The 27,863-nt window shown below is 36.0% G+C and overlaps 1 protein-coding gene and 1 long non-coding RNA gene across 3 annotated transcripts; one reads left to right on the top strand and one right to left on the bottom strand.

The window, feature by feature from the left end:
* Positions 1-13,623: 13,623 nt before the first annotated feature.
* LOC132644508 (uncharacterized) lies at positions 13,624-18,668 on the bottom strand. Of its 2 annotated transcripts, none has more exons than XR_009583867.1 (2): positions 17,748-18,668; positions 13,624-14,781 (listed from the first exon to the last, which is right to left on the bottom strand). It is a non-coding gene; the product is annotated as an uncharacterized LOC132644508 (long non-coding RNA). The 2 variants fall into 2 exon arrangements; XR_009583866.1 differs by having other exon boundaries at positions 13,624-14,090.
* Positions 18,669-23,606: 4,938 nt separating this feature from the next.
* On the top strand, positions 23,607-26,092 carry LOC132644136 (disease resistance protein RPM1-like). The gene is made up of 4 exons (XM_060360713.1): positions 23,607-24,443; positions 24,507-24,653; positions 24,719-25,355; positions 25,641-26,092. Exons 1-4 carry the CDS (start codon positions 23,607-23,609, stop codon positions 26,090-26,092), a joined length of 2,073 nt encoding a protein of 690 aa, XP_060216696.1.
* The last annotated feature ends 1,771 nt before the right edge of the window (positions 26,093-27,863 follow it).

Below are 27,863 nucleotides of genomic sequence, written 5' to 3'. Positions count from 1 at the left end.
TGACCATTTTTCAGGCTAAAATTCTGACTTTTCACCGGATAATCGGTCCCCAATGACGGTAAGCTTCCATAATTCAACCATTGTAAGTAAAATCTGGTAGAAATCATTGAGAAGAAGCTTTCCTCATTATTGTAAAAGCTCACTTTTCCGGCTAAAATTCCAGAATGAGACATTCCGTCACTTCTTCATTCAAATACCTTAGTTCGCAACTGGTAAGAGCTTTATCCCTGCTCTTTTTATCCTGAATCTGGTACAGCTCTCCGGTCAGTAATAAACCACAGTCATCAACGATTCATCGACTAGGCATAGACCAAAGTCATAGTCTATTATATATTTAATCGTGGCGTCGATTGTAGAATATATTATAGTGGGTGGTGATTACATGAGTGAATGGGTGGAGACCCCAAAATGTTGGAATTGGAATTCTGTGGTGACAGTGCCGATTGTCGTGCGTTGCAATGGTACGTATAATGACTTGGTCACGAGCGTAATGAAAAGACGGCGGTTAAATTGTGAGCCTAGCGACTTGCGCATTAGTTACACGATTAACTATTTGCCCACTAGGGGAAAAACCCATCCTTCTTTCATAACGAATGATAGGTAGGTGGTATTGTACATGCTTGATGTTGCTGCTGATGGTTCTAGGCATGTTTTAAGAATAAATGTTGTTGAGAGGTCTCAAGTTGGTTCTACATCAGCAGCACCACCCCCACCCACAGACCCACCACTGCCATAGCTGCCAACCAATGAAGCTTCAATACAACATGAGGGCATGGGTTATCATTTTATGGATATGGATGATCCTGATAGTGATGACGAAGAGTGTGATGGAAATGATGGGGGTGATAGGCAGCCACCAAGTGGTTCACAAAGCAATCACAACTTCTGTGATGGAACTGATTTTTACTGTGGGCAAACATTTGAGAACAAAGAGTATTTAAAGGTTTTATTGAAGAAAGCTGCAATAAAGACCCCATTTTTTTTAAACCAAACAAGAGTAACAACAAATATTATATGGTGGAATGCACCTCTCTTGATTGTGGTTGGATGTTGCGGGCCAATAAGTACGACAACTCGGATAGGTTTTGCATTTACAAGTACGTTGGTGATCACACTTGCGGGGTTGAACACATTACGAGCACTCATAAGCATGCCTCAGCAGCTGTCCTTGCATCAGTCTTGATAAATGACTATATTGACAACAAAGGGCCAACGATAAAGGAAATCCAGAGGACGATTTTCGGGGAGTTCCATTGTAAACCAAGCTATTGGCAGTGTTGAAAGGAAGGTGTAACGACTAAGAACGTGGTTAGGGGGATACCAGAGCACCGGTATGCTTGCTTACCAGCTTATTCGTACATGGTTGAAAATCTAAATCCAAGTTCCAAAATTTGCATTAGTCTTGATAATGCGGACAGGTTCAAATATTACTTCGTAGCTTACAGAGCTTGTATTCGAGGATATAAACACATGCGAAAGGTTATTGCCGTTGACAGAACACATTTATATGGCAAGTATGAGGGTGAGTTGTTGTCCGCCGTCGCACAGGATACTGAAAAACCATATCTATCCAATTGATTTTTGCATGGTAGACAAGGAGTGTGATGAATCCTGGACCTACTTCTTCGAGCAGCTGAGGTATTTAATCGCCGATGAACCAAACTTGTGCATCATCTCTGATAGGCACAAGAGCATAGCCAATGATGTTTCCAGAATTTTTGAGCATGCTCATCATGGACAATGCATGAAGCATCTTGGTGATAACTTTCGAAAAAAATTCCAATGTGGAGATTCTCTTCATGTGTACTAAGATGCAGCAAAGGCATATGGTTACCAGGAGTTCAATGAACATTTTCAGCAATTAAGGAATAAATGCCCCAAAACTGCTAATTTCCTCGAGTTTGATATTGGATTTGACAAGTGGAGCAGGGCATATTTTCCAGCAAATAGGTACGATGTGCTGACCACAACCATTGAATCTGGAAACTTAGCATCTGAAAGAAAACATCTAACCTAAGTCTTACTTATTTGATAAAACTTGACATTTTGGGGTTACAATAATGTATAATTGAAAGAAAGGTCTTAAAAACGATCTTGGGTAGAGGAAGGGTCTTAACTTGGCCAAAGTATTTCACTTGGCTCTGCCTTTGTCTTGATTTTCCTGTTTGTGGTAAGTGTGGGAATTTGTTAAAACTATTTTTGAGTAGCACATATGGAGTGTGTGGTTGTGATGTTTTTTTAGTCTAAAAGGTTTCAAATGTTGCTGTAATAAACTAGGTTCAGAGCAGTTATAAGATGGTCTGTGTGTGATAAAAGAAGGGCAAATCATCTAGTCTAACAAGTTGATTAAGAGGTAATTGTTATGTCTGTTCTCACCTAGCAAATGAAATATGTCCATTCTGATAAAAGGGGCATTAAAAGGGGATTCAAAGGTTGGTAGTTTGGCAAGGAGTGTGTGCATGTGTGTGGGGCCATGGGTCATGTCTGTGTGCAAGAAAACCTTTTCTTTTTTAGAACTTGTCATCTAGTTACAATAATAGGTAAGGATAAAGGATAAAAGAAGGAAGGATGATGGGATCATTGTTACAAATCTTGCTTAACTTGTCCTTATGTGGTCTTTTCTGGATACTCTTGTGTTGCCGTTTGATGTTAAGAGATGAGTTCCTTTAAAAAAAGTGGTAATGAGGCTAAAATGATGGTGTTGAAGTCTATTGATTGTTTCTTTGTGTGGTTTGATCCTGATGGAAAAGAAAATGTGTACTCTTTCCTTTGAACTATAGTATGGTTAAGGACAAAGACCCCTTTATGATCTTAGTTTCAGTTTGAAGTGTCAGGGAGAACTAGCTTGCTGTTATTTGCTATATGTTCATGATGTGCCTGTCTCCAGTGCTCAAAGGGAATTTGGTAATGAAAGGTTGTCTTTTTTTTAAAATCTAGATCTGGTCCTCATAAATCAGCTAGTTTGTTGTTGTCTGTTATGTGTCTATGAAGTGTTTGTTCCCAGTATTCACATTTGAATTTGGTAATAAAAGGTCTCTAAAACCTGAACATAGTCTTCATGAATCAGTTAGTTTGATATTGTTTGGTATGTGTTTATGAGGAGATTATTCCTAGTACTCACAGCTAACTATGGTCACAAAGAGTCTTTAAGGCTGGACCATAGTTTCATGAGTCTGTCAAAGGAAGTTATGACAGGGTTGGATGGTTGTGAATCCGCCTAGGACCTCTAGTGTTGTCACTGGATGATTAGGGTGAGGCTATAGGATGGGGGAAAAGGGTTTTAGGAGAGGAAAAGGTGAGCCTGGGCATGAACTGGATGTGGTGACCAGTAGGGCCCAAGATCCCTTTTTGCTGAAAAAAAAACTCAAGAAAAAAAGATGGGGCGGTGATGACCCCACCCTATCCTGTTTCCCTTTCAAGGGCCTGAAACTTTTTCTTTCATCTCTTGGACCTTCCCCTCATGATCCTGGGATTCACAAAGGTCTCAGGTAGGGGAGAACAGTCTAATCATGTCTAACAGGGAGAGGAGAGTATACCTAAAAATCAAAAATAAATTGTTGTTAATATAGGAAAGTTTAGGCAATGTGAGATTTCTGCCATTGGCTCCTAAATGTGTGTCCATGAATGACCTCTAAGTGTCCTCCTGTTATCTGGGGATCGACTTGCCTTGAGTCTTATTGTCCAAACCTAGAGTGTGTAAGAAAATGGGGCTGGTGAGTGTATTAAGTGGGTATAACTTCTTCTATGAACAGATTGAGGATCAAGTGTGTTATGTGCCATTTTGCTTTCATTACTGCCCATGTGTCTTTATCCCTTTTTTCCTAACTTGTTCATCCATGACTGATGTCTGAGATCTGCCACCTGGTTTATTGGTTTAGATTTGTCCTCTATATGATGTTTGGTCTCCTTGTTTGCCAAGACTGTGGTCATGCAGTAATTTCATTGCATGCCTTTCTCTTCCTCCCCTTTTGTGCTTTGGGAAAAGGTCTTGCAGTAGTTTAAAATATGTTGGGGGAATAATTTCTTTAGGAATCAAAACTGTTGACAGGCTATTTGGTTGACTTGTCCATTGAGATTTCCCATCCTTTAACAAAGTTTTTTTTTTTCAAAGTTCACTTGTCTATTAATCAAAGGTCTTGCTTTATGTACCATTTTGTGGTGTGTTCAAGTTAATACAGAGGAGTAAGTTTTACGGGATGCCAGTTCTGAATATGTATTCTAAAAGTTTCAAACATGGCCATGAGCCTTGGCTGTCTATAGGGTCTTCCCAGGTCCCTTTTTTCCGAGGATACTGTGCTTGTTTTGGATTTGGTTATGTGCAATCTTGAGCTTAGTTGACATAGGGTGAATGTCATCACTTGAAATAGTGTAACCATCTTGTTTTTGTACTATATATAGTTTTACTATTTTAGTGATAAGTTCAGTGTTTATAAACTAACCGGGTCCCTTTTCTTTTTCCCCCTCTCCTCACTCGCACGGCCACTCGGGTCCAGCCAAAGCCTACCTATTGGGCCTTTGCCCAATAGGAAATTAATTCAAAAATCGAGTCCGCAAAGGCAAAACAAATAGCAAGGCGCGCAAAAGGCCCAACTATGGGTGAAAATGGCTAAACTAGGGGCTTGGTACACCCCTAGTGTAATTCTATTTCATTTTATTTGCATTATTTAGCTTTTGATGTACTTGTAATTTGTATCAAACTCATATTACAGTGGAAAACGTTATGGTTAGAATTATCCATCTTAGGACAACGGTGCTTGTACCGTTTAGATAACTTTACGTCCCCAACGAATTTCCAAAACCCCGAGCAAATTCAATTGTTTTTGAGGTTAAGTATAAAAATGAGATTTGTGAAACTCTTTTTATATAGAACTTGATGTTTTAAACTCCAAACGGGTAAAAGCGCTAGCGGACAACAAAAGCATTTTAGAAACTTAATAAAATTACAAATTCGTCTTTCTTAAAGCTTGTACAAAAGGAGATTTTTTACAACCACTTGCAATAGATTCTTGAACCTCAACCCACGAGTAATCCCTAGTCAAAAGCCCACTTTGTATTATTCTTAAAATATGAGAAAAATGGACCAAATGCATGCTCTAAGTTTTTGTAAAAAACTAACATAGACCAGAATTGGGTGAAAGGAATATGTATACAACTCTCTTTTCTCTAAAAATAAAAACCAAACCAAACTTTTGTGTAGGATTGCAGTTTTGGGCCAAGAAGAAGGCCATAAAACGAGTATATACAACCAAGATATACTCCTTTAAACATACAAAAATGCTCTTTTATAACATAAAAACCAATTGTAATATAAAGTTCCGGATAAGGCTGAACGTACCAAAATGGAGTGACACGAGCCAAAGTATGAGTATGAGACGAATTTAACACTACGAAAAAAGTCAAGAACTTCGCCTTTCTCTTCACTTATGAAATAAAATATACTCCTTATATATGTAAAAGGAGACTATTTATACACGGATATTGTAAATCCAAAAACTAAGATACCCTGTCTATAAGGGGGACATATTCAAATTTCTTTTTTTCCAAAAAATGCTATACAATTTACAAAAATGATCATTTCTTTAAATGCGAGAATAAACACAAAATAGACAGTTCAGGCAAATACTCACACTTTGGAATTCGAAGGCCAACCGTATAGTACGGATCCTTAATACTGGGGTGCCTAACACCTTCCCCAAGGGATCATCAGAACCCTTACCTAGAACTCTGGATTACGAAGGTTTTTTCACGGTATTTGAATAAACCCTTCAAAATAAGTTTTCCTAATTTCCTAAAAATTAGGTGCCGACTATTTTAAAACAAAGTCCAAAAGTGCACCAACGAGTTCGTAGTAGCCTTTTATGCCTTAACTGCCACGTAAAAAGCGAACCGTAACACTGTCGAGTGCAACTTTCAGTTATTTGTTTCGAGTAGTTTGTGGGTTCTCAGAGTTGCATTATGCTACCATACTAATCTGATGCAATTTTGCAACCTCTGTTTCTATGGGTTCTCGTTTTGTAGTTTTTCATCTATGCATAGCTAAATGAAACGAAAAATAGTCCCCCCCCCCCCCCCCTCTTTTTTTTTTCAAATAATCATCAGTAAACCCAAAACCTTGATGTAACAATAGATTATAAAACACCGGGTTCGGATAAGTATCTTTACCTCCTTTTAACTCATGCATAATTAAGCTGTTTGGATCAAATTGGAGCCAATTAATTATTCAGTCTTAATAACATTTTTGATTTTTAGTGGTATTATCTGTAATTCTAAACTTGACAAACTGAAAGAGTCCTTTCACTTAGGTTCAGATTTTATACTACTATGCATACAAATATTTCTTTTTGCGTTTTATCTTCCAAGGCTACTGTGATAAAATGGAAAAGCAAAGTGAACTTCTAATCCGGGAACACTTTGTTTCAACACTTCCTTTTAGATTTTGTGTTTTAATTCTTGTATTTATTTTTTACCTATGAATAATAAATTTTTTTGAATTTCCATGAAATTTTCTTTGGTGTGGGAAGGGTAATATAGTGGTCAAAAATTGTACATATCTAGTCTCCAAACCTAATTTGGAGGTAACGCCCAGCCCGAAGCTCAAAAGAAACCTGTAGGACGACCCCCGGCCTGTGGTCAAGCCTGTGGCTCAACCGTCACCTGACTGAGTCAAAGCCTTCAACCCTAGGAAATGTGGCACATGGGTCATGCCTTGGCACTTTTAGTCTCGCCTCAATCCACGTCAACTCCTATTAACTGAGTCTAATGGGATAACATGTACGTTTAACCAATTAGAAAAGTATATATTGGCCCCAACGACTAAATTAATTTGATGGACTAATGGAAGACCCAAGTTAAACTTGGACCCCAAGGATTCGAGAAGTTATAAAATACAGGGTGGAGGACAAGCAACTAGGTCATTCAACTACAGTCTCCTACATTGCGAGTATCTACAAGACTTTTTCTTTCTTTTGTCTTACATTTGCCCTAAAAAGTACATGTAGTAACCTCTAATTTCAGCTTCCCTAAGTAATCCTAAAAGTTTTAATTGTTATATCATGTATACATTTTAAATTTTAATTTTATTCTCTAGCATGAACTAATTTAAGCATTACTTGAAGAAAGAGAAGCAAAAGGGAAATAAATATTTTAGTGTTAATAAATGTGTGAGAGTATGTAAAAGGAAAAAGTTTACTTTAATTTGTGTGGACTCCTAAAATATATAGGACAAGAAAAAAATAGTTTCTAAATTTTCACGCAATTCTCAAACATACAGAAAAAGTGAAAAAAAATCTGAATTCCGTGCATTTCTTAAATATATAGGAAAAGAAAAATTATTTTAAAATTTCCACACACTCCTATAGAAAAAAAAATAGGATTAGTTTCTAAAATTCCTACCATTAAGGTGTACATAAGAGAGCAATGTGATAGAGCTTAATGTCATCCCTCACTATTCTTTACAATAGCAAATAGTTTATCACAATGTTGTTATTAGAGTATAAGCATGGACGATATAGAAGCACTTTCTATGAGTTGTTTTTCGATAAAAAAGAAGCATGCAAATATATTCGAGTTGATTGGAATCATGGGTGGCTCGAGGGTAAGGAATCTAAAGCATCGTCTTTAGGCCCCCCAAGAGTGCTATTATTATGTAACTGATCATTTCTGCGATATTTATAGTTATAGCTTGGCATGCAAAAACTCAGTATCACATGTCTTATTATATAATAATTCTCGAAGCACTTGATCAAGATGAACCCGAGTGAGACTTAGGTTGAGACCATCCCACAACCACCTAAACAAAAATTTAAAACTCTTTTAAAAAAAAATTAAACTTTTTTTTTGTTAAAGAAAATATTTCCCAAATTTGGAAAGGAGGGGGGGGGGGGGGGTGAGTGGTGTAAAAAAACAAAGAAAAAAACTTTTTTAAAAAAGAAAAAATTAATATTTTTAGAGAGTGGTGTGTCGGGGTAGGGATTGGGGGGTGTAGAAAACCAAAAAAAAAAAATTAAAAACCTTTAACAAAAAAAAGTGGAAGGGGGGGGGGGGGGGGTGGCAATGGTTGGTAGAATGTCATTTGCAGGACTTGGTTTTCCTACTTTCATTAGGGAAGTCATTTTCCTCATTCTTAAGAAACTTGTTTTCCTAAAGAAAATATTTCCCAAATTTGGGGGGAGGGGTGGTGTTGGGTGGGGTGAGTTGGGTGGTGGGGGTTGGGGGTGGGGGGAGTTGGGTGGTGGTAATGGTTGGTAGAATGCCACTTGTAGGACTTGTTTTTCTTACTTTCTTTAGGGAAAGATGCATGTATGTCGCATCGAACGATGAACAACTCTAATTACACTAAAATGTATTATTTCGATACAATATATTCGAGTCAAATAACAATTTTCGGAGTACAAGATTAGTATGAAGCTTGAGCTGGACTTAGATAATATTTAGCTATTATCTATTTATTTTAAATATTTAAAACTTACACTTACAAGTATGATTCCGTAAAGTTAAAACGAATCGAACTATATATGAACATTTAATTACATTAGATCGATAAAGATATTATTCAAATAACATGAATTCTTGAAGCACTTGTTCCGGATGAAGCTTGAGCAGCCTTAGTGAAGTTAATTTGTTGCTTAAATCCAATATAAGTAGTCAGTTAAATATATTAGATATAATCTAACTATTTATTGAATTATATTTAAAATTTACAAGTAAACCATGTAAAATTGAATTTAATAGAACGATCGACACCCAATTACACTAGATCGATAAATGTATTGTCCACGTCGAATTGGTGCGAGTCAAATAAGAATTCTCGAAGCACTTTATGAAGATGAACTTGAGCAAGACTTATAGTTTTTTTGGCCAAACTTCTAAAATTAGCTTATTTTGAAATGTGCTTTTCAAAAATGTACTTTTGGCGAAAAGCAGCTTGTCTTTGACCAATTAATTTAAAAACTACTTTTGAGGAGCAATTAGTGTTTGGCAAAACTTTTAAAAAGTGATCTAAGTGTATTTTTCTCAAAAGTGTTTTTGGGCAAAAATTATTTTTTTAGCTTCTGAAAAATAGTTTTTGCTACTCCCCAAAAGCAGTTATTTTCTCCCAAAAGCTTGGCCAAACACCTCACTTTTTTAAAATAAGCACTTATGGGAAAAATATAAGCTTGGCCAAATAGGCTATTAGTGAAATTCAATATAATTACTTAATCAAAGATAATTAAATATAATTACTATTTATTTAAATTATATTTGAAACATACAAGTAAGCAAAAATTGAGTTGAATCGCATCGAACAATGAACACCTATAATTACACTAAAAATGTATTTTTCAATAGAATTAGTTCAAGTCAAATAAGTAACTAATTAAGGACCCAACCCTTCTCCCTTATTTTAATTTACACTCTCACCCACAATCCCCAAAACATATTTGTGCGCTCTCCCTCATCTCAACGGACCACACTTCTCACCAACAATCCCCAATGCCATTAAGGTATGTATTCCTCTAGCTTTCTCTCTATATGTTTTGCTTTGTCTTATCACACTCGCTGATAATTTCTTCCCTTGGCACAAATTCCTCTCCCTATTTTCCCATAAACCTCTTCTAATGTATCCTTGCTCTTCGATGTCTAGCACTGTTTTTTATTGTTGTTTGGTGTCAGAGGCGGATCTAGCATTTGAATGTAGCGGGTGCCACAATTTTCTTCAATGTACATCTTGTTAGGAACGTGTATTTGGGTCAAATCCATCTCTTTTTAGTTTATTCGGGTCAACTTAATAGGATTTTTGTAACACCCCGTATCTTGGAACTAAGTTTAGACTCATATCATTAGAGTTTTAGTGGAAAAACTGAAGGTTTGAACGTTTTGCGAAAATGGTTGATAGGCCTACTTCGGGCAGTGATAACTCCTTGATTAGTTGGGAATTTGGGAAAGCACCCTTAATGAAAGTTGTAATATGTAGAAATATATTTCTAACGATATAAGGACCAAGCCAATCAGAGATCGGAGCAAGGAGATATGATCGTCTCAATATGGCTAATAGTAAGGCACTTAAAATTCTATAGAATCGGCTAAGTTTTCGATACGTCTGCCTTCCAGTCAAATTTGGTGAAAATACGTTGGGAATTTGAGTAAAATTAAAACATGAAAGTTGTAGCCCTTTGAAATAGATTTCCAACTGTATATTGTGGAGCCCAAATAGAGCTCTGTACAAGAAGTTATGTCCATTTTAACGAACACTGTGCAGAACCAACACCCATCGCTTCTCGGGGCGCGTGAGGGCGCGTGGAAGAGCGGGCGATGGCCCCGCTTCGCGGAACGATCACGAAACTCTGAGTTTTTAGCTGTATACTGTTGTGCGATGCACCCGCATCGCGGAACCATCGCGAAACAGGTCGATTCCGAGTTAATAGTTGGGATTTCGCGTTTTAAGTTACATTTAACCTTGGGGTTTATTTTCCTAACACCCCTAGTCACGAAAAATCACCCTAAAGTCAGAGGGAACAAGTCTCAAGCCCCAAGAACCCTCCAAGGTAAGTTTTATCATGATTCTAGGTTGAATTCAAGTCCCTAATCTCTTTCTAACTTGAGTAAACCCTTCTAATCAATAGAGTTGTGAGTGGAAGATTATTGTTGGGCGTGGAAACCCTAGAACTTGAATTCAAGAGGATTGAACGTCAAAAAGGTAATGTTTCTACACTCTAATCATTCATAATAGTGAATTTATGAGTTCTTGGGAGAATAGTAAATGGGTTTAGTAAAGAGAATTACACAAACTATAGTTGGGTTTTGAATTGTTGACTTGAGATTGTTATAATGATATGCGTGATGGAGAATGATGTTAATTACATCTAATTGAGATTGTAGAATCACCTAGAAGTAATAGAATGGGAATTGGGTGAAGAAACACCATTAATGGAGATTGTGGAGCTTCATGCCCACTAAGTGTTTGATAAAATGCTTAGATCACCAAAGCATGAATATTATTGCTAATATAAAATCCCTTTGGCTTGTATTGATATAGATCAAAGTTGAAAGGGGTGACGAACATTGTATTACGCTCAAAGGCTGGAATTAAGGTATGTGAGGCTAACTATCTACGTTAGGGAATGTTCATGATTCTCGCTACGCCTCATTCTTCATACTTGTCAGTAATTTGACTCAGAATACAGTTTAGCCCTAGTTTCATGATATGTTGTAGAACTGGTATCTTCTAGGGTTGCAGTTACAGAATTCGTTCATGGTTGTCACTTTGAATATCATGAACTCAGCACGTAATCTTTATAGACTTATGTATTGTTACCACATGAGTCTCAGTCTAGAAATTCAGTATGCTCAGAAACAATCAGTGTTTTCAATTCAGTCCAGCATGTCTATTTCAGTTCAGCATTATTCATTATTGTTATGGTCTCAGTCCTTATTAATTAACCATAATTATACATATGTGATTTTTCCCGAGGGCACAGCACAGTCTTGTGTATACGTATACATGGCCGAGGCCATTGACTGACGCACTACTAGGCCGAGGCCATAGCGTGCATTTATTATTGGGCCGAGGCCCCACATATACAAACACAGATAATACAGATGATTCAGATACAGAGCAGGGAGTATTCATATCTCTACTTCCTTGCTATTACAGTTACAGTTATCAGTTTCAGTTTCAGTTTCAGTATTTTATTGCTTCAGTTGCTTTACATACCAGTACAATTCAAATGTGTTGATGTCCCTTTTTATTGCTTGGGGGCCTGCATCTCGCGATGCAGGCGACGATATACAGGTTGACGACTGAGCTATTTAGGAGTACACGTATCAGCTACTGGTGAGCCCCAAATTCCTTAGGGGCGTTGTCAGCTATCCAGTCATTTCAGTTTATAGACAGCTTTATTATTCAGTACTCTTAGAGGCTTCATAGACACAGTTCAGACAGTCAGATATTTATTATGTTAGCCTTGATGACAGTTGTTCAGTCGTTTTGGTTTAGCCATGTTGGCTACTTTTAGATATATTTCAGATTTTCTATGTATTTCCGCATTATGATTTCAGTCAGACCTTTAGTATATCAGCATGTGTTTAGTTGTTTCCACATTCAGTTATGTTTTGATATCACATGTTGATTCAGTCAGCCAGTGGGTTCGCTCGGTCACATGCAGTCAGGCACCGGGTGCCGTGTTACGTCCAGGCCCAGGTTCGGGGCGTGACACTTTTTTTAATTTGCAAATATGAAATTACATCTCAAAAATCAAGAAACGAACATAATTAGAATCTCAAACAAGGAATCACATCCATTAACAACAAAAGTAAAATCAACATTTTCACCAAGGGACTTGTATCTCATGTATATTAAAAAATGAATTTGCACAAGTAAAATAGCATCTTCAATAAGGAAATTACACCAATCAAAATAAGAAAAATAATATAAAAACTCTTCAATAGGTAAATACACCCCATAAATAAATGTAGAATTAGATAAACTACAAGTTCTCAAAAAAATCATAAATTTCATGTTTTTTCTAAGCAGTGCTTACGAAATTTCCATCACAATTTAACTATTAAAGTAATTTAAATTGAATTTAACAATTATAGAATAGCATAAATTTTTATAATACACTCCTTTCGTCCATTTTTATTTGTCCATTATACAAAAAATATATGTCCACTTTTACTTGTAAGTTATATAGTTTGAACAACCAAGACATAATTTACCGTTTTATACCTATTTTACCCTTATTATTAAGTACTCCAATTCATTGCTCTCTTTTTTTTGTTGCTTATTAAGAGTGTCCCAAGTCAAATATAGACAAGTAAACATGGACGGAGGGAGTAATAAATAAATGAATTATAAAAAATAAAAATAAAATGAATTTTGATCTCAATCTAAAATTCCCATTGAAACCCAAGTTTTTCGATTTAAATACTCACAGATTTGAGATTAAGAGAAATGCTTAATTTAAGGGATTTTGAAGTTTCTATTTGTGTGTTCTTGCTAGAGATCACAGATAAAATAATAGAAAAAATAAAAGACAATATAAATAATAAAAAGATAAATAGAAAATTGGGAGAGCCGAAAAGGGAATTACTGGAACAAAGCAAGTAAAAAAGCACAAAGAAAAACTAGAGTCGAAAAATGTTCAAGATAGATTCAAACTTGTGTCTACCAGCCGTGGCACTTTTGTCTAATTTAAGACTGGGGTGGCAGGATCAAATATTTAACCTAATTTAAGCAAATTACAACATAAGTATATAAAAAAATTATTAATCTATGGGGTGCCATGCCACTCCCACCCCTTGGGGTGGATCCGCCCCTATTTGGTGTCTAAGATTGGTGATACTAGAATCCTCAATCAGAAAATCGGAAAGCAAAAGGTTCGCTATTAGCCATGATTGGAGTTCTGTCAATAAGGTGTTTGGGATAATGCCCGAGCTTTCATTCGGGTTATATAGTCATGTTTAGGCGTCTAATATATTGAACACTTGTTAGAACCATTTATAAGTAATTCAAAACCATAATACACTTGGTAGAACGACTTATAAGGTATGATAAGTGAATACAGATATAGCACCAAGATATGACACCAAGATACGAAGTTTAGTGAATTGGGTTGAAATACTAGGATGTTTGAGGCAATCATGTTTTTGGTAAATAAACTATTTTATTACCAAGTGAAACGTTACAGCACAAGCCCAAACAAAGGCAACAAAGAACAAACACCTTTCTGGACAAAGTCCCAAACTTAGTGCAACATATGAAACCTCAAGACCTAAGGTCTTTCTACTCTTTCAGGTGATCTACTTAGTCAACTAGGATATACATCAAAGTGCTAGACATAAGTAGCTAGTTTGGCATTTAAATGAGCTCTATAGTAGATTTCCTGAATAATCCTTCTTACCATGCTTTCAATTGCTCTCTGTTGCTTCCGAAAAATCGACCAATCCTCTCTTGCGAAACATTGTAAGTTGCAACTGCTAGTGAGACTCTATAAAGTTGACTAGCTTTGTTCCTTCCCATGTGATGCCTTTCAGCCCATTGCAGCTCTTCCCTCCACCCCCATACACTTCTTTGGATACCCATGCCATGAATTTCTTCCAGATAGCTCCAGCTATTAAACACTCAAAGAACAGGTGTTGAATTCAATTTGTAATACCATACAAATTGTACAAATGCACAGAGAAGGGAATTCACTTGCAAGTTGTGAGTTGTATTCTTTGGCTAGAGGTCCTTTTAATGGAGTTCAAAGATTCAAGGGTTATGAAATAAATGGTTTCAGGTTTCACACTAAACTACTCGAGGAAAATAGGGTGAAGCAAAATAGTGGGGTTTTAGTAAGAGGAGTAGTGAATGGTCTAAATATTAATTATTATGGTGTTCTAACTGAAATAGTAGAACTTCAATACTTCAAAAGTAAGTGGATTGTTTTGTTTAAATGTGACTGGTGGGACGTTGATCACGTAGGAAGAGGAGTGAAAATAGATAAACATGGTGTTGTTAGTGTCAATACTAAGCGAAAACTAGCAACAAATGAACCATGTGTGCTTGCATCTCAATCAAACAAGTTTTTTATGTCAAGGATAATCTTCATCCAAATTGGTCAATTGTCTTGAATGGTCATTCTACCTATTTTACTGGAGGTGCTGTAAGTGAAGATATTTTTCAACAAGATGCTTGTAATGATTTCTTGTGTACATTTGAGGAAGATGAAGACTTTATAAACTGGGGAAGAAATGATGTTGATGTTATCAGCACTGATGTCACTTTAGCTGATGATATTATTGACAACATCGTATCAGAACCTGAAACCGATGATGAAGATTTGTTATTGTGGACATTTAGAAATCTTATATGGATATGGCTTATACTAAATTGATGTTAACAAGTTTACTTATTTCTTGAGGGATGATGTTTATTTCTTTATTATATTGAGTTATTCTGATTGAATATGAGTTAATATTCAGTAATGTTGAGTTGATAATTTTGATTGGATTGAGTTGAAATGTTATTTTCTACCGGGTGTATGTTGATGGATTATTCAGTTGCAGGGGAAACTCTGTCGATTTTTTGTTAGATCAATAGACTAAGTAATAGCCAGTCTGACATTCTCTGTTTGTTGCAATTGAATGACGTTCGAGTGTTGATAATGATATTGATTTTTGGTGAGGCTAGTTATTCATGTCATCACGTGTTGGCATTTTGTCATTTTAACAATGTATTTTGTGCTTCCTTATGTAATGTGCAGGTATATATGGTGATAATTTTGGTAATGACATTGATTTTTGGTGATTGTTGTAATTCATTTTGCCATGTATTGGCATCTTTTCATTTAAAAAGACAATGTATTGTTTTTTTCCTTGTGTAATGTGAAGGAATAATTTTTTGAAAATGGTAACAGAATGTGCATGTATATTTGGTTATAATTTGTTTCAAAATAGTAAATAAAGCTAGTACTTTTTCATAGATGGCGGTTTCGAAATAGTTATAACCCTCCCTGGTGTTATATCTGTAACTTCTGAAGAATGCTGAATGAAAAGGCTAATAGAAACATTGAAAATTCGGAGCTACAACTGTATTTCTGCAGCCATTTAATTTAATGTGTTTATTATGATTACATTCATACTATTTTTATGCTAACTACAAGTTTAGGAAATCAAATTATTTAATTTGGCTAAAAGATTAGTATTGCTACAACAAATTTCAATTCGTACTAAATAATACTAATTATTAGCTATGAAATTTTATCATAACAATAAATCTGTGGCTATATGATTTCGTCAAGACAAGTAACTATATCTATTACGACAATTATTGCCACGACTTTTTAGTACTCGAAGTAAAAATATTTATCTAGCTGTAATATTTTATTTTAAGTAACTTTTTATGGCTAAAAGGTTACTATTGCTACAATAAATTACAACATGTGGCAAAAATTAATAATTAGCTACGAAATTTTACTATAGCAAAAATTCTATAGCTATATTATGTAACATTTTGTTTCAAATAATTTATTGTGGCTAAAAGGTGACTATTACTACAGTAAGTTTCAATCCATGGCAAAAATTAATAATTAGCTACAAAATTTCTTTTTAGCAAAACATTCGTGGCTATATCATTTAGCTATTGCCACAAATTTTATAACCTGAAGCAAAACTATTGATTTAGCTACAATATTTTGTTTCAAATAATTTATTGTGGCTAAAAGGTTACTATTGCTACAGTAACTTTTATCACGTGGTAAAAACCTATGATCAGCTATAAAAGTTTATCGTAGCAATAAAGTTGTAGCTATTTTGGTAACTATTGCCACGATTGTTAGCAATTATAGCAAAAATGAGAAATTAGCTTTGTCAATTTGATTTTCGTGGCAAGAAATTTTACGAATTTGTAAATAGCTACGGAATTCAAATTTTTGTGGCTATTACTAGGAAATAGCTACGCTTTTTAAATTCGTAGCTTAGATTTCATAGCTATAGATACACTGTGTTGTGGTGATTTTCATCATGCACAGATAAACCATTACAATACTCATCGTCCACAAAAACGTTATGTTTTGTCAACACCTTATCAAACTCAAATAAAACATTCACATATCTTTTTCTAATAATCCCATTGGAACCAAATTAATTCAAGGAACATGTATCACCTCATGTAATGACAATATTTTCATATGTGAGTTTAAGAAGTTTTTTTTTTTTTTTCTGTTTTCAGGAACTTGAGTTGTTCATGAATAACCAACATAAACAAACTATTCTTCTTCAAATTGGGTGTAGCACACAAAAATAATTTTATTAGCATAAATATGCTTAGTAGTTCCAAAGTCTAACACCTAATCTCTCACATTAACCACAAGATTCGCTTGAGAAATGACCACAATAATTTATATCATCCGCTTAGTCAATTTTACTTTTGTTTAGCAGGATTATCATTTCTTTGAATCTTCTTCTACATTGAGGGTGATGACTTAATTTGTCACACACAAAATAATAAACATTTCCATTGAAGGATAAATTCTCGAGGGCACAAGACTTGGTCATCCACACTAATTCTAATATTTTCACCTACAACCTTGAGAACTTACTGGACCGACCAATTCACAAGTTCCCCATAAAACAAACTTCATACAGGTAAGTCATAAAACAATATGAACGCAATATCTATAAGAAGAATTTGTATACACATATTAACAAGTGCGCTGGCAATATATGCGTCCATACAAAATCCCAAAACAACTATTCTACTGTGAATCTCAATTCCTTCTCTGTATGAACATGCGTTAGCACATGTGCTTAATATAGGGGACAAAGTAGATGAATTCTCCTTGATATACCTAGAGAAATCATTTTATTATGCAAATGCAGTAATTTTCTTGGAAACCCATTTTGACTATATCGGGAAATCATAATATTCCATGTAACCACATCACGTGTTGGAAAACATAGTAGTAGTAGAAGAAAATAACTGTGGAGCATGGAGTTTATGTGTTAATTATAAATCATGAAAGAATGTGTATGAGCCTTTAGCATAAAGTGGGTCCGTAACCAAATATATTCTTCTGCCCCAAATTTACTTCAAACAACTACACAAACCTATGTACTATTAGCATTCAAATATTAGCAAAAACATATCTGGAACTTAGATAAATTGTACTAAGTTATTCTCCTTAAATTTTCCGCAATAATAGTGTGCGAAATATCCTAAGATTGTTGGAAATCTTACGAAAAATATTTGACCACGAACTTTGTCGGAAATTAACTTGATTACGAACCTTGTAGGAAATTCTTGAAAGTTTGAGGCATGTCAATGAAGACGTTGTCCTTAAGGATATTTCACCTGGTATGGGTGTATCTCTCGGGATTCAACAAGCTCTTCTAGTATAAAACTATGAATCAGAATCTAATAAAGATTTCACAAAGTAGAGAACCCAACAAAAGAAAAGAGAAGAAATTGTTTCACTGTTTTTCTACTAGGATGAACATAATATTAGAGAATATATCCAGTGAAAGAACTCACTATCAGAATGAAATCTCATTCCCATAAAGAAGTTCTTTTCTAACGTTAATATAAGGGATTAAAAGCTAATGAAAGATGAGTAAAAGCCATAAAGGCAATTGACAATCAATATAATTTATTTGGCCAAATTGAATAGTGAGACGTTGGGCAACATGTTTGACCAAATTGAATGGTAGACATTTAAGGAAATTAATGAGATTATTATTATTCTTATTGAGATATAATATTTTTTCAACACCAACTACCTTTTAGAGTAAAATTTTATTTGAAAGCAAGGCGGGAGCTAGAGATTTTTTATTTTTATTTTTTTTTGTTGGTAAACCAATTTTTCTTATCTATGGAAGATAATAACTTTGAATTCTTACTTTATTTGAGAAGTTTTCTTTATGATTTCATCCATGTTATCCATATTCCATAAAAGCTTTTGTGTAGACTCTGTGGAGTCATTCACAAGTAAAGGGAGATGCTTTATGGATAAGTCTTCTTTTTCTCTTTTCGAACTTTATTTTACTTTGGATCAGCTATATATGCTTTACAGGTTATTTCGCCTTCTTATCTTTACAGCTATATATGCCAATGACATTTATAGTTTTTAGCTTAGGATAGAAGAATAAAATCTACAAATAGATTTGTAAATATTTGCACTAGTGATACCCAACTGAAGAAATACGCTAAACATCAATATATATATATATATATATATATATATATATATATATATATATATTAGCCAAATTGTGTGATGGCAGCAAAAGCAATAATTAAACTATTTCGTCACACTTTTTTTTTTTTTAGTTTATCTAAAAAGAATATTATATTTCTATAATCGGAAACAATTTTAATTTCAAGTTTTTCCTTTCTCTAAATGAAATGATTTATATAACCACATAAATGACTAAGATTTATTTTAAATCACAATTTTTTTTTAAAAATTATTTCTTTTTTAAATTTTATCTCAAGTGAATGATACATACACATAAATTAACACATAGAAAATAATTAACTGGGCCTAACATAAAAAGGACAACATGAAAGAGGGAACAAACAAAATTTTAAAGTGTACAACAGGTGTCAATTTTTAAATGTGGGGGTGAAAGGGGCTTAGACCAAAAGGCTGAAAGTTGTTGACTTCTTGCTAACTACGGAGTACTTAAAAGGCAAAAGGGTCAAAAATACCCCTTTATTTTGGAAAAAGGGTAAAAAATAACAAATTTAGATTAAAAATACCTCTCTATTACTAAAGTTTTTAAATATATCCTTATCTTAATGAAAATCTCCAACATAACCTGGTTTCATTTTTAAACCCACTTCATTTAAATTCGACCCAACTAAATAAAAATCCATATGGGTTACCCGATCCTGTGCCTAGTGGCTCCAGATATAGTACTGGGGAACAAGTTGGTCGCATATGGATTTTTTATGTAGATGGATCGGATTTAAATGCAGCGGGTTTAAAAATGAAATCAGATTATGTCGGAATTTTCGTTGAGACAGGGATATATTTGAAAACTTTAATGACGGGAAGGGTATTGTTTACCCATATTTGTAATGAAAGATATTTTTATCCCTTTTCCCAAAGTAGAGAGCCATTTTTAACCCTTTTCCCTATTTAAAATGTCCAATTAATAAACTCAACAGAAAATACACTGTAAGGTCCTCGAGAAAATCAACTAACGAAATGCCAAAATTAGCCCTTTGAGAGCGACAAAAACTCCTCATTCCCTCTTATATAGTTATATGTCACGACCCGTCTAGAGGGCCACGACGAACGCCCGGTGCTAGCCCACCCGGGCGCCCCTTGGCTTACACTTATGCTTACATCTATGTGAGCCATACAATTAAACATATGAATCTATTCGTTCATCATACTAGTCTCATTGGACGACAATGCCTTTATATAATGATTGGCATCTATGCCACATCAACGTACATGAGCCGACAAGGCTATCAAAATGATATACAAAATATGGGCCGACAAGGCCAGACATATCTAACCATATACAAGTGCCTACGAGCCTCTAAGAAGAGTATAACATATCACATGAGCGGGACAGGACCCCGCTATGCCCATAAATATATACACAAAAGAATAAGTACCCAAAAGCTATGGCTCCGAATGAAATGGAGCTCTGCTATGTAATCTCTGAGTAAGCAACTATGGATCGAGCTTGTCTCCCTGTGCACCTGCGGGCATGACGCAGCGTCCACAAACAAAAGGACGTCAGTACGAAGAATGTACTGAGTAGGTAAAGCATGATCAATATCAATATAGAAGCATAGATAGCAACATAAGAAATAGCATCGAATGAGAGATGGCAATATCATCGTCATATGCACTTGTTTGCCTTTCCTAGGAACTTTCCATGTCTAATACGTGTTTGTGTACATACATCATTATCCGTATTCATAATAGTACCCGTACCATATTTGTACTCGTATTCGTATACATGCCCTTATTCACATTCATATACATAGTCATATCATATTCGTATTCATATCTTATACATAATCATATCATATACACAGCATTTACATAACATACCCGACCCCGAAGGTTCGGTGTTTCACGTACCCGGCCATAGCTAGGCTCGGTGGTCATACATACCTGGCCAACCAAGGCTCAGTGTTACACATACCTAGCCCTACCAAGGCTCAGTGTTATCCGTACCCAACTGCAGTGGTGTGCGCGCGTTACGTAAACATACATACATATATATCTATACATATACTACCCGGCCATATAAGCTCGGTGTTTCATAGTAGCCATACGAGGGCATACATACATATAGCTCATAAGCATCTTTACTATTATCATTACTATCATCATTATCATCGCTATCATCATAGCTATTACCATTATAGTCGTCATCAATATCATTATCACTATTATCATCATTCATCACACTTATCTTTATAGGCTTACTCGTCATACAAGGAACTTAGTACAATCGTAGCATACCAAGAATCGTGAGCTTAATAGCTCGGAAGATCGAATCATTTATGAGGCATCACAGACTTATGGAATATTTAGATGTTTGGCCAAAGAACCATGCCTTATGAAAGAAGGGTTAGCCTTACATACCTTTTCCGTTCGACTATTTACCACTTGCACGTTCTCTTCCAACGGTTGCGTTTATACCTTCATTAAAGTCATACTATCGTTAGAATCGACAACTAGCACACATGGCTAAATCTAGAGAAAATCGGAAAGCATCTCCTTTATTTATACAACATTCCTCCATATCGTAATTCAACTCCCAAACATCAACAATACATTCACAATACCATAACAATGGCCATTAATCATTTACGTTAACCACATTATCTAGATTTCTCAATTCGCTCCCAATTCACCCATATTCATGGTCATATCTCCCAACTTCGTCCATTCATATAAAATGCCCATTTTCATGATCTTAACATCATTTATAACACATTTATATCACAACACAACAAGAATCATGGTTCAATTCAAACTATCTCTCAAAATGTCACTATGCATCATTCATGACCCATTTTTCTATACTCATCTAATGTCCAAGCATTATAACTCTCAAATACCTTAAACAACATATATATACCATAAATCTTACCTTAGATGTTGTAGGAACGAGCCTTGGTCGAAATACTCCACTTGAGCAAAAACCCTAGTTTTCCTTCAATAAGATTTTCTTGACTTGAATGATCTTAATGGGTTTCCTTACACTTGATTCACTTGATTTGTGTTGTTGATGACTAATAATCCTTGAAATCTTGTGGAATAAATGTAGAGAGATGTTTTAGAGAGAATGGATGAAATGTGGAAATGAAATAATAAACTTGGTCCCTTATTTAATAACCCAAAATCTGATCTTAAATGACCCGCACAGTGGTCGTAAACTTGGTTTACGGTCCGTATTCCAGTTTACGGACCGTCATTCGTGGTCGTGTTTAATCATATCAGAACCAGAAACTCAGGCTGAGACGTGGTGATTTACGGACACAGTTTACTGGCCGTAAACCACTTTACGGTCCGTATTTTGGGTCGTATTTAACCATTTACTCATTTGGCAGAAAGTTGAAGTTTTGGAAGCCAAAATACGACATGGCAGTTTACGGGCCGTATACCACTTTACGGTCCGTATTTCATTTTACGTGCAACTGGCCAGAATGCAAACCTGCAACTTTTCACATTTCTAAAACCTATAATTAGTCTTTGTGGAGCATAACCTATCTCTTATTGCAATTGCCTTCGGAATCTTACTTAGGGTCGTCAAACGTTGTTTCTTACTTGTGGAAATATCGTATACTCGTACTCCTCACTAGATCATTCACTTGCGTACCAACGGAAGATTTTCCGAGGTGTAACATTATAATTATAATAATATAATGGGCAAAGGGTCAAATTTATCCTCCAAGTATGGTTTATAGTTTAAATTTTCCCTCCGTCAAAGTTTGAAATCAAATTTGTCTTCCCGTTAGGATACTTGATAAATTTTCTCCTATATGAATGGAAGTTTGACTTGAACTCCACAATACAAAAAAATAGCCACGTCAGATCCACGTAGGCTCCCAGCCCCAATTCTTTTAACCTGTTCCCCATCCCATAAAATCATACAACTCTAGTGCATGTCATTTTAGAAAGAGAGGGAATCACGCCATTTGGGTCTTCTTAAACCAGATTGTGCCTCACAATTTGGGTATTAGGGTTTAGTAAATTTCATAAATCATATTGTATTAAACATGCAGTAGAAAGTTGTTGGGTAAAAATGAAGCCTGAGTAAAATATGGGTTGATTGGTTTTAAACAGGAAGGCTATATGAAGATTCTGAATGAAAAAATCTTGCATTTACATATGGTACAACAGATGGAGCAGAAGGTTCTTGAGATTGAGGTTGTGTCATGACTGATTTATCACCTGCTACGAGATACTTCATATCTGATTCCCATTTTCTCTCATCTTCATCTGTTCCACCATTTTGAGAACCACATGCTAAGAACAATGAGCTTTGATCACTTGTTGCAGCATGCAGCGAGTGCAAAACTGAAGAAGGACATATGAAAAGTAGCAAAATGAGGGTTTTTGTTAACAACATGGTGTTAACAAAAAGAAAAAGGCATACAGCAAAATGTTTTGTTATACGCCTTGAGGCTTCTAAACGAGAGATTCTTTTCTGTTTGATTTATGATGAAGACCAGATCATTTCTTGCCTTCTAGTTTAATGACATTCACTAGGTTGTATGATTTTATGGGATGGAAAAACGGGTTACGGGTTAAAAGAATTGGGGTTGGGAGCCTACGTGGAGCTGACGTGGCTAATTTTTTGTGTTGTGAAGTCCAAGTCAAACTTTCATCCATATAAGGACAAATTTAATAAGTATCCTAACGGGGAGGGCAAATTTGATCCCAAATTTTTACCGAGGATAAATTTAAATTATAAATCATACTTGGGTAAATTTGACCCTTTTTGCCCTAATATAATAGTAGTCGTGAAAAACGAATATAGTGAATTGGTTATGAGTCATTTTCCACTCAACAATTAAGAATATTCCCAGCTTGACTTATTTGGTTTTGATTCTTGCCTCTTCAAAAGAATTACTAGGAGGATGGGGCTATTCTTAATTACAAAAACAAATGAGCATAGACACTTGCGAAGATCAGGTGGAGATGGCAGACTCCGTTGTCCTTTTTGTACTTGACAAAATCACAAATTTAATAGCAGAAAAAGCAATACTGCTTCAGGGAGTCGAGGACGATATCCAGTATATCAAAGATGAATTGGAGAGAATGATGACCTTTCTTAGTGTGGCTGGTGCTTTAGAGGACGGAGATGCAGAGGTCAAAGTCTGGGTTAGGCAAGTGAGAGATGTCGCCCATGACATTGAGGATGTTCTTGACGAGTCCATTCTCTTGTCATATGATCATCACTTCCATGGATCTTATTGTTTCATTGCTAAATTGGTTTTCTCAATCAGAAACATCAAATCCCGCCATAAACTTGTCTTTGAAATCCAAGCCATCAGATCAAGAGTCTGCAATATTGCAGAGAGCCATCAGAGGTACCGTTACAAATTTTATGTCCCGGAGCAAGGTTCAAGTTATAACCATGCCTACGATACTGCAAATGATCGCAGAGGTGATGCGTTGTTGCTGGAAGAAGCTGAGCTCATGGGCATTGAAAATCCCAGACAGCAGCTAATTGGTTGGCTTGTGGAGGATGATCCTAGACTTAAAGTGGTTTCGGTGGTAGGAATGGGAGGTTCAGGAAAGACCACCCTGGTTAAGAAAGTGTATGAGGATGCAGCAGGCAAGAAAAACTTCAATAGCCTTGCTTGGATAACAGTTTCCCAGTCCTTCAAGGTTGAGGAAGTTTTGAAAGACATGATTCAACAGCTCTACGACGAAGTGAAGCAGCCTGCACCAGAAGGTCAAAGCAACATGAGCTGTAATAGGCTAAAATCAATAGCAAAAGTATTCCTGCAATCGAGAATGTATTTGCTAGTTTTTGATGATGTCTAGTCCATTCAAGCTTAGGAAGCTATCAGATATGCTTTTCCTGATGTAAATAATGGAAGTCGTGTTATCCTCACAACACGTCTTTTCAATGTAGCTTCCTTTTCTAGCATAGAGACCAATGGCTATGTTTATGAGTTGAAGGCATTGTCTGCAGAAGAGTCTTGGGTTCTTTTCTGTCAAAAGGCATTTCATGGTAATTCATGCCCTTCAAACTTGGAGAACATTTCTAGGAGCATCTTAAAGAAATGTGGCGGATGCCGCTGGCTATTGTGGCTGTTGGTGGGGTTTTGGCTACAAAAAACAGGGCTAACATTAAGGAATGGGGAATGCTTAATCACAGCCTTGGCCCTGAACTAGATAGCAATGACAATCTTGACAGTATGAAAATTGTTTTATTACTCAGTTTCAATGATCTCCCCTACAATATTAAACCATATTTCTTGTATTTGAGCATTTATCCTGAGGATCATCTAATTGAGCGCAATTCACTAATCTACTGGTGGATAACAGAAAGGTTCATGAAACGAAAAGAGGGGAGGACAGTTGAAGACGTTGCAGAAGGCTATCTCAATGAGCTCATCAACAGAAGCTTGATCCATCCAGTTCAGTACAGTGATGATGGTAGCATGAAATTGGGCCGAATTCATGACCTATATCGTGAGCTTATTCTTTCAAAATCAAGAGATGACAACTTTACTACAACAACTGACGAGCAGAATATATTGTGGCCTGAAAAGACTAGACGCCTGTCAATCCATGGCACTTTGGGGAACCTGCAAGTGAAAGGTTCAGCCACTAAACTCCACTCTTTGCTTACATTTGGTATAGCAGATGAGCAGTCCTTGTCTTGCATAAGTCAAGTGCTTGGTAGCTCCAAGATGCTCAGAGTTTTAGATTTGAGAGGAGCTCCTCTAGAAATGATTCCATAGACGGCTTTCCAATTGTTTCACTTAAGGTATCTAAGCTTGAGGAGTACCAATGTGAAAATACTTCCAAGATCCATTGAAAGGCTCAAACAGCTACAAATATTAGATCTGAAGCAGACATATATCACTGAGTTGCCTGTGGAGATTTTAAAACTTGAAAATCTCCGTAACCTTTTAGTCTATAGGTATGTATGCTATGCGTATCTTCCTTAAAACTGTTCACTAGGTTTTAAGGCTTTCAGAGGAATTGGAACTTTGAGAGCCTTGCAGAAACTTGTGTATATTGAGGCAACCCCTGGAAGTGGCATACTTAGAGAAGTAGGGATGTTTAGTGAACTAAGACGACTTTGCATTCTGAAGTTGCGTAAAGAAGATGGGAGGATTGTGTGCTCATCAATTGAAAGGCTCTGCAAGCTTCAGTCTTTAAATCTTAAATCAGCGGAAGAGCATGAGATTCTTGATCTTTCTTACATGTCTTCTCCTCCATCTCTTCTTCAGCGCCTGTATTTGACAGGAAGCATTGCTAAGTTGCCCGAGTGGATTCTAGATCTTAATTCGTTGGTCAAAATTTACTTCAGGTGGACTCGTTTAACAGAAGACCCACTCAAATATCTCCAAGATTTGCCCAATCTTATCCATCTTGAATTTCTTGTACACTGGAAAAGAGCTATACTTTGAGCAAGGGAAATTCCGAAGGCTTAAGCTGTTAAATTTTGAGAACTTGGAAGGACTAAGACAGGTGACAATCGGGGAGGGTGAAATACCACATCTTGAGAATCTGGCTATCCAGAGATGAGATTTGCTGGAAAGCGTGCCAACGGGAATCGAGTGCCTCCTTAATCTGAAGGTTCTTGAATTCTTTGGCATGCCTGATGAATTTATCATGACATTGCGTGATGATTCTTGGAAAGTTTCACATATCCCTGAAGTATATTATACGTATTGGAGGGACAGTTGTTGGATGGTACACTCACTAAAGGGGAAGTGCAACTATCAGATTTTTGGTCATTCTGGAGGTGTCACTAGGACCTATGGAAGGTGAAATTTTCTCTAGATTTATCTGTTTGCTTGAAGGACATGGAACTCCTGCTTCTCAATCTCCTTCCAGTTTCTGTGTACATAAGCTTTCTTTGATTCTTCGTCAGAGTTGATAATTAAAAGCACTTTACTTTTCCTGTAGTAATACGTTGTGTACATAAATTTGTTGTGTTGTCTTTGTAAGTTATTAGCAGAAGAAAACTTAAATCGGGGAGACTTTCTGCTAGCCCAAGATCGTTAACTAAGATCGAAAGATTCAACTAAAGAAGAGGAAGCTATGAAAAGGAGAACTTTGTTACGAAACAAGACTTCTTGAATTGGCTTGAATTACTTTGAAGGTAGTTGTGTTGGGTTGGTTATAAATGAGTATGGTCACCCCTATTTATACTTGTGTACGGATGATTATAGATACTATTCTAGATACATTTACAAAAAATATCTAGTAACTATCTTCTAGCACCACTCTAGAATATTTAGATTTTTTTCAAGATACTTATCCAAGATACTATACTAGTCCATTCTAGAACCTTTAGCATATATCTAGAATTTTTGGTACCTCCAAAAAATCAACTTTATTTCTTCACACTCCCCCTTAAAGTCATTTTTTGGAAACCACCCCGAGCTAGTTGCAGAAGAACTCAGACGAAGCTTTTGGGCGTACCGTGGTGAAGATCTCAGCAATATTATCCCGACACTTCTTCCTTCCTCAAATGATGAAGGTTTTCCGCTAATAATTGGGCCTGCAAAGAAACATGAATATGTATTGATAAAATTTTCATCTCTGTAGCGACCAGACTTGACAATATTTCTTTTTGGCCTTTGCGAACCACATGAATCATCTCCATGCTGAGTTTCACGTTCTAGAGTTTTCTGACTCCCCTTTTCTCTTAGCTACCTGACAATTGTGTTATCTGGGGAAGCACCTGAGTCGGTGACGATCTAATCATAAATTTCCTTCGAAGCCTCAATACTAGCATAAGATCCATCATTAGATTCCCTTTCCAGCTCCTCAATAAATTGTTTGGTATCTTCAGAGCTTCCAAAAATCATGTCGTCTATCCTTCCATCTGAATCTGAGCCTTCAAGGTCAGCTTCTTCATCTATTTGATCTTTAGCTTTTCCACCTGGTTACATTTGCTCTGAGCTAGTGATTGACTCTGATATGGCAGATGATTGACTAGAGATTTCAACTTTCACTACAACTCCCTCAATGCTTTCTCCAGAATGGTCGCCATTTCCATATATAGTTTCAGACACTGCCTGCTCAGGTTCTACTTCAACATCCTTCACGTCCAGACCTTTATTACCAGTTTCAGGATCTGCTTCGTTGATTTTCTCAGTAGCAGCTACCACGTCACCAGTCTGAACATCTTCAGAATTTTCTTGCTTCTTGTTGATGACACCAGTATCT

The sequence above is a fragment of the Lycium barbarum genome, chromosome 6, assembly GCF_019175385.1.
Source record: "Lycium barbarum isolate Lr01 chromosome 6, ASM1917538v2, whole genome shotgun sequence".
In the NCBI taxonomy this organism is placed as follows: Eukaryota; Viridiplantae; Streptophyta; class Magnoliopsida; order Solanales; family Solanaceae; genus Lycium; species Lycium barbarum.
The sequence above is the reverse complement of the archived record's forward strand: the minus strand, read 5'-3'. Positions and strand labels throughout refer to the sequence as shown.